General features: G+C 38.7%; 1 protein-coding gene across 3 annotated transcripts in view; it reads right to left on the minus strand.

The window, feature by feature from the left end:
• Nucleotides 1-7,238: 7,238 nt before the first annotated feature.
• Nucleotides 7,239-13,977, minus strand: part of LOC114663524 (regulator of G-protein signaling 22) — a 138,693-nt gene continuing 131,954 nt past the window's right edge. For all 3 annotated transcript variants that reach the window (XM_051935851.1, XM_051935852.1, XM_051935850.1), the window contains one exon: nucleotides 7,239-7,614. In XM_051935851.1, coding sequence (XP_051791811.1) covers nucleotides 7,517-7,614 — 98 coding nt within the window. In that variant the 3' untranslated portion in view covers nucleotides 7,239-7,516. The remainder of the gene's footprint in view (nucleotides 7,615-13,977) is intronic.

A 13,977-nucleotide genomic window follows, 5' to 3' on the forward strand; every position in this document is an offset into this window, starting at 1 on the left:
TGCGGGTTATTCACAGGATCCTAACAGGGATGACAATTAGCCAGCAGAGAGGACATTAAGATTCAGAAACTTGCCTGCACTATTTGGGTAACAGTAGAAAACAGCACTGGACAAGAAGAGCCAGTCCCACAGATATTAATGCTTAAAATTTTATTTTGGTTAATTTTATATAGTTCTTTTCACTTTTGTTTCTGGAAAGAAAAAAAACTACCCAATGAGACTACAGCAACCCAGTGTGCCCTGCTGGTGTGTGCATGACTGCACCTGTCCAGGAACACTGCCACATACTGTATCTGGGGGAGCATACAGTCTTTAAAGGTGGACTCCCCTGGTCCACCCATTTTATAGTCCAGTGTCCTCTCCCATACTCTCACTATCTGCCTATAGCCAGACAGATAAACATACACACTGTATATAATACATATATACTCTTTATCAGATTTGTCCAAGTTAACTTTGCATACTGGACAGAACTTCCTAGAAAAATAACCAAGACAAACTCATTATCTTTTTGCTGCCCTAGCCTAAACTAAGCATAAATGAAAAAACAGTAACATGCAGCCTCCTTGGTTACACATCCTCCGTTATGCGACTTCTGACTAATGTGACCACATGACAGTACTCTTCCACTAAATGACGAACTTGCCACTCTACAGTTATGTGTGTGTCACTTTCAAGGAAATATCCACATAAAAAAATGATTCCAAACAAAGAGCACAGCCTCGAATAAACAGCACCCTCAACCTGTAGCCATTAAACCGGGAGCAAAAATACTGCTCACTTTGTCATTCAACTCATGCTACGTAAACTTGTTATGTTTGAACTTTGCAGACTTTAAGCATGGATATTTTTTTTCTTCCAAAATGCAACTTTTTGCATTTCCCTTTACACAGACATGGTGAAGGGCCAAAGTCATGCACCAGGTTAACATAAACGACACAGAAGAGATGATGGCCTAATTCAAGCACACTCTGTTACAATTTATAGACTTTAAACCGAGAAGCCAATAACAATCCACAGCATTCATTTTTTTCTGATGAACATTATAAATTTAACAGGTTTGTTAAATACTGTTAGTCTTCTCACTGATTTCCTCTATTGTGGCAAATGCTTGGCCCTGAAAGTTTTCAGGGTTTTTTTAATTATAGAAAAGGGTACTTAAATGAACAAATACATATTTACCTTACTTATCTAATGAACAAACCTATCCACTACTAGTGGGCACAGTGAAAAAGTATTTGCCCCGTTATGCTTAACAACTGAGCTACATTTAGCTGTTAATGACTCCAACTACATATAGTCATGGAGGAAATCAAGAAAAGGACAAATACTTTTTCATAGCACTGTTTGTTGGGATGTACAAGTCAAAATTCAGATAAGAAACCTAGGAAAGGTGATGAAAAAGCAAAAAGCACAAATCTATTGCACTGGCACATAAATGTATTTTCTGTTTAGTCTTTTGTCTCTCTGTGTCATCGTCAAGCGCATATAAGTAAAGGGGAGGAGAAAAACAGGCACATTGGGCAGATGGCCATAAGGAAGGCGTTTGTGGAGTATGATCTAGTGCCATTAATTTCCAGGCGATTGCCATAGTAAATGGACACTAATTTACAGCTGGAAAGGAGAGCAAAAAGGCAGTAGAAGGAGGAACGAGACGGAGTACAATCTTTACAGTGGAGAATACAAATGTAGCCTGTCCACTGCCAGACAGGAGATTGGCTCACTTAAAGGTCGAAGCCCCTTTCCAATTTGCAGATGGCCACCTCAAAGACTTCATCGGCTGACACACTCCATGAAGGAGTGTACAGGACTGTCAAGAGGTTTTAGATTGGTGAGCTGAAAGCAATCTGTTTTTCTGGGATATTGCATTTTGAAGACTGCAAAAAAGAGAGAAAAAAGGGCTACAATTTCATTTAAAAAGTGACAGGACTTTGTGTGTTGCATGTGGTCGAACAGTTTTTCCTTTCGTGTTATTTGTGTACTGTATGTGTTGGCCTTTGTGTCTATGGATTTATGTTTGTGTGGTTTTTATAGAATTAGCTTAATACATTTGTTCTCCGCTTTGTCCGTTGCTCTTTATCATTTTGTTGATATTATTTTAATTGTTATTTAATCTACCAATATCACAGGAAGGGTCCCGAGGGCAGTTTAAAGTTGACATGCTATCTGAATCAAATACATCACCAAAAGTGCAAGGGTGGTATTGTCCTGGAGAGGGCGAAGCATTATAAATTTAGTGCCAAGATTAAATATAAAGCTTCAGTTCATTTCAAGAAAATACAGTAGTCCTGCTAGCCATGAGCAAGCCAACATTTACAAATGTGAAGGTCGGTGTTTTTATTTGTGGTCATATTCAAAAAATGACACCACGCTACAAGCCCCTATTAGACTCCTTCAATATTATTATACATGTTAGCATTATTCTGTTTTACATTATAATGGTTGCCATCTACTCACCAATCAGGCCCTTGCAGTTTCTGTCTTCACTTCTATTTTGTTCATTAAAGAGAATGACACAAACGATGTCAGCAGAAACACTATAACAGAATCTTCCTTGAAGAACCACAGTTATACAGATTTCGGCAGGATTAACATCTTTATTTTGTGTTTTGAGCTTTAAAAAACCCCTGAACACTCCAGGTGAAAGGAGACCTTAATGAGTAATCACAATGGCCCTTTCACCACAGTGTTGCTGCCAGATGTGTCAGCAGGCACAGCAAAACACCATTGGAGAAGCAGATGGATTTTTCCCTTAACGCTCCCTCTTAATCTCAACACGAACACAAGAATCAGTTAAGTTATTAATGTTTCATTCAATTTGTCAGTTCAGAAAGTGAGGGTCTTTCCTAGGCAGGCAGGCAGGCAAGATGGTAATTCATTTGACTGTCCCAAGGGGAAATAAAGCTTTTACAGATGCAAAAATTACAGAATAGAAAACTTCTGACTTGGCTTAATAGTAAGAATGCAGTCACAGTCAGGCATTATTATGGCATACTGACAAAAGAATGAAGGAGCCCCCGCAGCACGGCTGAATAATTTGTTGGTTAAAAGCATTCAATGATAGTATATCAGAGAGAGGAAGATCACTCACCTGTTCTCATTGGACTATCTTGATATGGACTGACGATTACACTTTATTTAATAGAACACAATTTCAATCCAAAATGATAATACTACATACAAATCTATAAAGGGTATAGATTATCAGTTCTTATAAAATTACAAAATATACAAAAGAACACAACTACACAACGATCATTCACATAGATAAATGGATTCCACCTTCAAAGACATATACCAAAATTTTAGTTATGAATAAAAAATATTGATACTAAATGTATAATAAGAACCAACAAGAACACAGTAAATGTATGTATTCTAATAATGAAAATCCTACCTGAATAAGATGACAAAATAAAACAGATGGTTGGGCTTTGGCAAAATTGTTTTCAAACTTGAAGCCACCAGGGGGTGCTTGGAGAGAAAGCAGAACAGTCCTGCTGATTTCGACATAAAAAAATCAATTCCAATTTTAACAATTGTCCTTAAATTACCTCAGATAGTTTTAAAACAACAAAATATTCAGTTGTTGCATAAAAGCAGGCCTACATCGATGTAGTTATAGTGTAGAGCAGAGCTTCTCAACATTTGTGGTATGCAAGCACCTTGCCATGTAAAACAAGGGAACACAAAATTCAGTTTAATTCAATTTATTTTCGTATAGCAGTTTTTAATGACTGCAGGTGCAGTGCATTACGATAAATTCTCAGGTAAATTGTAGGTACAAACTTAAATTACTAAATACAGAATGAGTACACATGAATACACAGATTTATTTAACAGACAAAAGAAAAAACTGATTAACATTAATGGCAGCAGCAATATCAGTCCATTAATTATTGTTGAGCGAGAAAATAAAAGACAAAGTCGGACATAGTCACAGTTCTAGAGACCTCTGCCAACTAACCACCCAACCACCCTCTTCCTGGGCAATCTATAGTCGAGTCTGTGCTGGGCAATCCAATTTGATGAAATAACATCTGTGCTGACTTTCCTATGAACAGCTTGGCAGTAGAGCAGTGGCAGCAAGTGCTCCATCAAGATACACAAAACATAAATTTTGGGGTTGGGGGGAGGGGGGTTAAAAAGTTCTGCTGGTTGCACTGTGGCTGAGCCCAGGTCTTCTTGCCGGTCTATGCTTCAGTTGCACCACTTCATCTCAGAGTGCTCCTGCTTTTGAGACTTTGTGCCTATCTTTCCCATCCAACCTCAATATGCTCCTTTATGTCCATGACCCATGACAATTCTAAGGCTTTCACTGCTCATATCGGTCTACAGTAATAACTCTCTCTTGCTCCCCACCTCCTTCAGCCAATCCATACCAGGAACCACACACCAAGGCCAATGAGTTTTTGTGAGAGAGTGTGTCTTAATTGTTGAGTGCCTTCTTTCTCACCCCCTCTAATCATCTTATATTTGCACATTGCAATGTATTTTTAGTTTTGGTACATTTTTTTGGTTTAACATCATTTTTATAAGTTTTTGCCAGACTAATGCAAAAAGAATACACAATGAGGAACAAAGAAAATGTTAACAGTTATTAATAAAATAAACCAATCTAACATCTTAATCAACAACACAAGGCTTTTGTTTCAGACAGTCAGTTGCCGGTGTTTGGTAACCTCTGTGCTTTCTTTAAAATAAATACAGACATAGTCAGAATGTAGAAACTGAACAACGCAGTCATGAAGCAGGCACAGCCTTCACATTATGAATTTTTCATAGTTATTTTTCTTCTTTTGTTTTGAATTTATATGTAACTATTTTTTAAATGAAAACTATAAAAACTTTAAGCTTTATTTTTAATTTTATATCCAACCTATACTACTGTTCTTAAACTAAATATAATTATAATTTAAAAAGCAAGATATACATAATAAAAATGTGTATATATACAACCACACATCTGTAATATAAGTGGGCCTGGAAAGGACAAAAAAATAATGTAGGAACAACAAACTATTCGTGTAATTCATGCACACGTTTTAATTAAAACAATCCCACAAGTTAGTTAATGCGTATGCCTGGGCTCTGGCAGTTCAATGGTTAACATCATCATAAGAAGTCTACTTTTTGATTTGGGAATGAGTTATGACCACTTTAAAACTTAAGTAATGACAGCACTGATCTTGGCTTTTGAGGCATCATTTTGAGCAAGCAGCAGCCCAAATACTGCAATGCATTTTCAGGGCTAATGGGCTCTGCTGATGACACTATAACAACATCAAAGAAGTTATTCATTTTATTGCTGATCAGTTGCAAGCTGTTAAAAGACTGCATGGTATTAAGTAAAACAAATACAATTCTGTTCATTCTAGCAACTTTCTCTTGTAGCAGCTTACATCTGTTAAAATTCAGTTTCACAAAGGTTAGAGTGACACTGTTGTTCCTTCTGTATTTGCAAATAAGGCAAACATAAGACCTACTGATGACTCTTTTATTTACTTAGATTGAAGGATTAAGCATTTGTGATGGAAAAAACAAAGTCCTTAACCGTTATAAGAAAGACAGCCAACTAGTCACAAAACAATTTGTTTCATCCTTAGATGGAAAGGACATCACCTTCATAGGTCTACATTTTAAGAAGAATCTTAAATAAAGGGAACAATTACAGAGTTCGTTAATTTACTTTATTTGCTTTTTACTCAAAAATTAATTTTGCACAGAAGTTGCTGAACATTTTAAATTAGCTGTAGGAAATCTTATACACATCAACAGAGGTACTCTGATATAACTCAGAATGCTTGTACTTGCCTCTCAGAGGGCCTGGTGAACTCTGAGCTCTCACAGAACTTTTTTAGATTATTGCCCTTTGCAAGACTTTTAAAAGTAACAAAAATGCAACATTTTTTTTTTTCCCCATAATTAACGTTAGAAGTATAAGTAGAACAGTTGATGCTTAATGGAATGAAAATATGATATCAGCAAACAAGAAGATGCAGTCAGAAAGTGCCGTTGTACTCTCACAAGCCAAGGTAAGGTGCTATTACCCTACCTCCAGTCTCTATCAGGCTGAAAAGGATTAAGCATTCAGTTACTGAAAAGAAAAAAGGAGTGGAAAGGTGAGTTGGGTTTGAATGTTTTTCAAAACCCAATCACAAGACAGAGAAAGAGAGAAAGACAGAAAGAACTTTGATTATTTTAGCTTGGCATATTAAGGGAGAAAGTATTTAATATACACACAAAAAAACTAACATTTAGCACCAGATATTCATGGTACATCTATATATGCTGAAATGATCAGTCTTTAAATAGCAGTGAATAGAAAAATCATATTAGTGCAGGAAAGAGTACCAGGAAAATTATTCAAGAGAACAAAAAAGAAAGAAATCAGGTATAACAGAAGATAGTTACTTGAGTGAAATTTACTATCTCGATATTTAAAGTAATTAAAGCTTAAATAAAATAGTCAAAAGATATGCCCCTGCCAGTAAGAGGAGGTGGATTTGTATTTAAAGTAGTCTGGTACACCAGTTCTCAAAAAAAAAAAAAAAATACCTTTGTACTTTTGACATATATGAGGTTTCCATGCCAATTTATCTCGTTATTTTAGACTTCATACTTTAAATCCATATACCCACATTTGCAAACTCATTTCCAGCATTTGGGTAACTTTAGTTTTAATATAAATGCTCCTAGACCAGGGGTAGGCAACGTCGATCCTGGTGAGCCGCAGTGGCTACAGGTTTTCATTCCAACCCAATTGCTTAATTAGAAACCAATCATTGCCAATCTCAGACCTTATTTAATTTTATGGCTTGTTAGTCTGTGCAATGTAAGGCTCTTATATCGTAGATTTTTTTCCTTTCCAAGGATATCATCCAAATGATTTGAAGCCTAAAACAGATCATTTTCAGTCTGTCACATTTTTCTATTAAGTGTTTTATTAAATCAAACAGTGCATGATGAACACACACAGATGTAATTGGAAAAAAGCTAGCTGGAGAACTGCTGGCTGCTTTGTCTTTTACATCTTATTGCTAATAAGGAGCAATTAAAACACTGAATGCAGCAGTTTAAGATTGAAATAAGCAATTAAGGTTGGAGAACCTTAACAAGCGAGACCACTAAAATGAAGCATCAAAATGTCACTTAAGCAATATGTGCTTCATCAGCAATAATTGAGTTCTCGTTAAGGAACTGGGTTGGAACAAAAACCTGCACATACTGCGGCTCACCAGGACCGACGTTGCCTACCCCTGTCCTAGACAACTGAATGACTCCTGCACAAAAAGCTACTGAGTTCACTCAACTATACCAAGTTTGTGGTATATCAGTCTTCTCTGTAATCAGACTCTATTGGGAATAGCAATTCAAATGCATACTAATTCCCATAGCTAAGCAAATATTTAAAAAAAATGAATGTGACATTCTTTGTGGGCTTTATCCAGTGAATACTAACTAGGACGTCCAGCCCATGAAACTATATTTGACTGGACTATCCGGAAAACATCCTTCAGGATACTAGGGACATGCCATGAGGTTTAATTGACACAGTGGATTGTTTTGTCCTTCTGGTGGCTTCAGATTTAGAGCTGTGGACTGATGATGTCTCTGAAATCAATAAAGGAAGACTGAATTAGTTTAGTTTGTTGCTGGAGAGACAGAGAGAGAGACACACAGAGATGAAGGCCATCATCTGGCAGTATTCTTCGGGCATTTGAAAATCACTTAAGCCATACAAACCAAATGTAGCATGAACACCTTAGATCCTCAGGAAGCAAAAGTCTGATTTTTTTTTTTTTTTTTTTTTTTTTTATGTACAGTAGCTGAAGACAGATGCACCCTAATGGGATGCAGCGCGTCACGAACACAGGAACAGCATTTGCATCAGCAGATCAGAAGACACCTACTATACTCTGGCCAGCCAGATTAGTCCATTTTACTGCAGAGGCAAGGAAACAGTGCTAACAATCAAACATGCAGTCTAAAGGTATACAAGGTCACAGAACATAAAACTATAAAGAAGAATAACTCAAAGATGTGCTCCAGTTACAGCACCACAACTACTACTCTAGTTATACAGTCTTACGAACATCATCACAAGGCATTAAAAAATAAAAAAAGAACACAATCAATTTGATGATAAAAATTAAACTACAAGATATTAAAGATATTATGTAACGGCCGACCCCGTACCCAGCCGGCAGCTACCCCTGCAAGACCTGTGGCCTGGATAATTTACTGAGATGAATCTAACTATCAAGCCGTACCTCCTAACAAATTACACTTTTCCCCACAATCGACGATGTAAATATAAGCACGCAAAAAGCAGATGATGTAAAAATAAACTGATTAAATGTATCAAATAAAACCACAAGACAAATGCAAAAATGGAAACATAAATATAAATATCCCTCCATCACATCAACAATGAGACACCACCATATATAAATACAACAAAACCCTCCCTTGCCCCTGTAACATATAACAAACAACACGAATAACAAAAATGAATGATATACTGAATGATTGTGAACTTGAGTCCGGTTATAAAAACTGTCCTGAATACGGATGACTGAACAAATGATAAATGAGTCGTTTGATTTTCCCGGCAAAATGGAGCAACCTCACCGTGATTCCTCGGCGTATGGTGGATGGCGAATCGACCCCGGGGTCTCAGCAGATGAAGGTTGAAAGACAATCTGGCAAAAATGAAAAACAAACTGATGCAAAGGCGCGATGTGAAAAAAACAGCAAGTAAGTTGATTCGTGGTTGAAAACAAATGGTCTCCTTTCTCCTCTCTCCTTTCTGATTACTTAAATAGTCCTTGTGACAGCTGTAATTGATTAATTACGAACAGGTGTTTTCCAGGTTTGAGGTTGTGGTCTTCTTCCATCATCCGTCCCCCTTTACGGGGAAGGCATTTACTGATACACACACATAAACAGCAAACGGGACAATGGAAACAAGACGCACTTAGAACTGACATTTAACAACACTAACTATGTAGCCCCGCTACAATTAAACTGCAAGATAGTAGTAAATAAGGAATTAAAGTAGGAGAGCTTTTTTGAAAAAAATGAAGTATAAAAGCAGAAATGGATGTTTTATAAGGCATATTTCAGGGAATGCTTTAAGCTTTCATTTTCATATTAAAACTCCTAAACAAACTGCATGAAGTTCATCTTTGAATGTCTGGATTTATCTGTTTGTGGTCCATGCTATATACCTCAACGCTCTGGCTGTCACATCATTGCACATGCATGGACCTTGGTGGCTTATAGAAAAAGTACATGTTTCTACTGTATCTTACAGAATAGTCTGAAAAGAACCATTATCAAGATCTTCTTCTTCTTCTTTCGGCTGCTCCCATTAGGGGTTGCCACAACGGATCATCTTCTTCCATATCTTTCTGTCCTTTGCATCTTGCTCTGTTACACCCATCACCTGCATGTCCTCTTTCACCACATCCATAAACCTTCGCTTTAGGCCTTCATTTTTTCCTCTTCCCTGGCAGCTCTATCCCCTTAGCATCCTTCTCCCAATATACCCAGCATCTCTCCTCTGCACATGTCCAAATAACGCAATCTCGCCTCTTTGACTTTGTCTCCCAACCGTCCAACTTGAGCTGACCCTCTAATGTACTCATTTCTAATCCTACTCATCCTCGTCACACCCAGTGCAAATTTTAGCATCTTTAACAAGATATCTTCAAATAAATATGACTTGGCACTACTGTGGTCAGGGCTCATTGCCTCCTAAGATTGTCAGAAGACACACGAAAGACTGAAAGTTCATGAAAGACTGCTTGCATTTGCTTTTCGAAAAAGCCAGTGGGAGTCTCCCAAGCTTTTCTCACCGGTATACACCTCTTCTTGGTAGCGTAAGTCATTCAAACCAATATCTTTTGCCCCAAAATCAAAGCATAATTTTTTTCATTCTCGTTATTTTAATTTCAAAAAGAGCAAATAAAATAGTCCTTTGCTATTGCTGTATTGTGTCAAAAAAACAACCAAAACTAAATAAGATATTAAACAAAAAAGTTCAACACAAAAATAATTAAAATAATGCAAAAACTATCCAGCTGCTTTTTAGTGTACACCAGCAGCAGTAAAAATAACTCTTTCCCAATACTGAATCACTGAACTTAAGACAAAGTCTCCATTGTTTCAGAATCTGCTTACTACTGTATAAAGCTGCTTGTGGATCTTGTTATGCCTAACCCTACTAACCAGTGATAAATCACAACTGTTGAAGTCAATGTTTGTTTGTACCGAGAAAAACTTCACTTTTCAGGGATGACAATTTTATAGCGCAGTCTTACTGTCATTTTTTTCAACAATGTATGCTATGCGCTTCATCACAGAGACTATGCTTACAATAGCACAGCTAACTGACATGCTTTTAACAGAGCATCTCTATTGTTTTCATTTCCTTAAAAGAACAAAGGAGAAACAAATAATATTGCTTAGGAATGTACTGCAAAGCATTACTGGTCTCTTGTGTACATTTGCCTTTTAATGAAACATGAGATGAAAAGTCTTCTTTCGGCTGCTCCCATTTGGGGTTGCCACAGCAGATCATCTTCTTCCATATCTTTCTGTCCTCTGCATCTTGCTCTGTTACACCCATCACCTGCACGTCCTCTCTCACCACATCCATAAACCTTTGCTTAGGCCTTCCTCTTTTCCTCTTCCCTGGCAGCTCTATCCTTAGCATCCTTCTCCCAATATACCCACCATCTCTCCTCTGCACATGTCCAAACCAACGCAATCTTGCCTCTCTGACTTTGTCTCCCAACCATCCAACTTGAGCTGACCCTCTAATGTACTCATTTCTAATCCTGTCCATCTTCATCACACCCAGTGCAAATCTTAGCATCTTTAACTCTGCTACCTCCAGCTCTGTCTCCTGCTTTCTGGTCAGTGACACCATCGCCAACCCATATAACATAGCCAGTCTCACTACCATCCTGTAGACCTTCCCTTTCACTCTTGCTGATACCTGTCTGTCACAAATTACTCCCGACACTCTTCTCCACCCATTCCACCCTGCCTGCACTCTCTTTTTCACCTCTCTTCCACAATCCCCATTACTCTGTACTGTTGATCCCAAGTATTTAAACTCATCCACCTTCGCCAACTCTACTCCCTGCATGCTCACCATTCCACTGACCTCCCTCTCATTTACACACGTTTTCTGTCTTGTTTCTACTGACTTTCATTCCTCTCCTCTCTAGAGCATATCTCCACCTCTTCAGGGTCTCCTCCACCTGCTATCTATCTATACTATCTATCTATACTATCGCTACATATCACAATGTCATCAGCAAACATCATAGTCCAGGGGGACTCCTGTCTAATCTTGTCTGTCAACCTGTCCATCACCATTGCAAATAAGAAAGGACTCAGAGCTGATCCCTGATGTAATCCCACCTCCAACATTGAATGCATCCGTCACTCCTACTGCAGACCTCACCACTGTCACACTTCCCTTGTACATATCCTGTACAACTCTTACGTACTTCTCTGCCACTCCCGACTTCCTCATACAATACCACAGCTCCTCTCGAGGCACCCTGTCATATGCTTTCTCCAGGTCCACAAAGACGCAATGCAACTCCTTCTGGCCTTCTCTAAACTTCTCCATCAACATCCTCAGAGCAAACATTGCATCTGAGGTGCTCTTTCTTGGCATGAAACTATACTGCTGCTCACTAATCATCACCTCACTTCTTAACCTAGCTCCCACTACTCTTTCCCATAACTTCATGCTGTGGCTCATCAATTTTATTCCAATGTATTTATTGCAGTCCTGCACATCCCCCTGATTCTTAAATATCAGCACCAGTACACTTCTTCTCCACTCCTCAGGCATCCTCTCACTTTCCAAGATTCCATTAAACAATCTGGTTAAAAACTCCACTGCCATCTCTCCTAAACACATCCATGCTTCCATAGGTATGTCATCTGGACAAATGGCCTTTCCATTTTTCATCCTCTTCATAGCTGTCCTTACTATCTCCTTGCTAATCCGTTGCACTTCCTGATTCACTATCTCCACATCATTCAACCTCTTCTCTCTCTCATTCTCTTCATTCATCAGCCTCTCAAAGTACTCTTTCCATCTGCTCAACACTCTCTCCTCACTTGTGAGTATGTTTCCATCTTTATCCTTTATCACCCTAACCTGCTGCACATCTTTCCCAGCTCAGTCCCTCTGTCTAGCCAATTGGTACAAGTTCTTTTCTCCCTCTTTAGTGTCCAACCTCTCATACAACTCATCATACACCTTTTCTTTAGCTTTCGCCACCTCTCTCTTCACTTTGTGCCTTATCTCCTTGTACTCTTGTCTACTTTCTGCATCTCTCTGACTATTACACTTCTTTGCTATCCTTCTCCTCTGTATACTCTCCTGTATTTCCTCATTCCACCACCAGGTTTCCTTTTCCTCCTTCCTCTTTCCAGATGTCACGCCAAGCACCCTTCTTGCTGTCACCCTTACTACATCTGCTGTAGTTTCCCAGCTGTCTGGTAACTCTTCACTACCACCCAGTGCCTGTCTCACCTTCTCCCTAAACTCAACCTTACAGTCTTCCTTTTTCAACTTCCACCATTTGATCCTTGGCTCTGCCCTCACTCTCTTCCTCTTCTTGATCTGCAACATCATCCTACAGACCACCATCCTATGCTGCTTAACTACACTTTCCCCTGCCACCATTTTGCAGTCTTCAATCTCCTTCAGATCAACTCTTCTGCATAGGATGCAATCTACCTGTGTGCATCTTCCTCCACTCTTGTACGTAACCCAGTGTTCCTCCCTATTCTTAAAATACATATTCACCACAGCCATGTCCATCCTTTTGGCAAAATCCACTATCCTCTGACCTTCTTCATTCCTCTCCTTGACACCATACCTACCCATCACCTTCTCGTTTCCTCTGTTCTCTTCACCAACATGCCCATTGAAATCCGCTCCAATCACCACTTTCTGTTCCTTGGGTACACTGTTCATCACTTCATCCAACTCACTCCAAAAATCTTCTTTCTCACTCATTGCACACACAACTTGCGGTGCATATGCACTAATAACATTCATCATTACACCTCCAATTTCCAGCTTCATAGTCATTACCCTGCCTGACACTCTTTTCACCTCCAAAACACTTCTGACATACTGTTCCTTCAGAATAACCACTACCCCATTTCTCCTCCCATCCACACCATTCAACAATTTGAATCCACCTCCAATCCACCTGGTCTTACTCCCCTTCGATTTAGTCTCTTGCACGCACAATATATCAACCTTCCTTCTCCCCATCATATCTGCTAACTCTCTCCCCTTACCAGTCATACTGCCAACATTCAAAGTTCCTACCCTCAGTTCCACTCTTTTTACTTTCCTCCTCTCCTCCTGCCTCCGGACACATCTCCCCCCCTCTTCTTCGCCTTCTTCTTCTTCAGCCAACAGTAGCCCAATTTTCACCAGCACCCTGTTGGCTAACAGTACTGGTGGCAGTTGTTGTTAACCAGGGGCTCGACCAATCCGGAATGGAAATTTGTATTATTGTCCACATATTGATTTGGCAAAATTTTACACCGGATGCCCTTCCTGACGTAACCCTCTCCATTTATCCAGGCTTGGGACTGGCACGAACAAACACACTGGTTTGTGCATCCCCTGTGGCTGGGTTATGAGATGGAAAGTACTTTAGTCAAAATAAATATTCTCAGATATATATATATATATATATATATATATACAGTACATGCAAGTACACAAAGTACACTTTTGTACAATTAAAATAGTTTGTTTTTGCCTCAACTTGCACTTTTAAAGATTATTATTGGTAATAATTGTATTATTGTTACATCTGAACAACATACAATACATCACCACTCTCCAGCACCATTATGCGCAACTAACTTTATTCATTACAGGTAAGCACATTTGTGTTTCATGTTCAGTTGTAC

The sequence above is a fragment of the Erpetoichthys calabaricus genome, chromosome 13 (assembly GCF_900747795.2).
Source record: "Erpetoichthys calabaricus chromosome 13, fErpCal1.3, whole genome shotgun sequence".
NCBI lineage: Eukaryota > Metazoa > Chordata > Cladistia > Polypteriformes > Polypteridae > Erpetoichthys > Erpetoichthys calabaricus.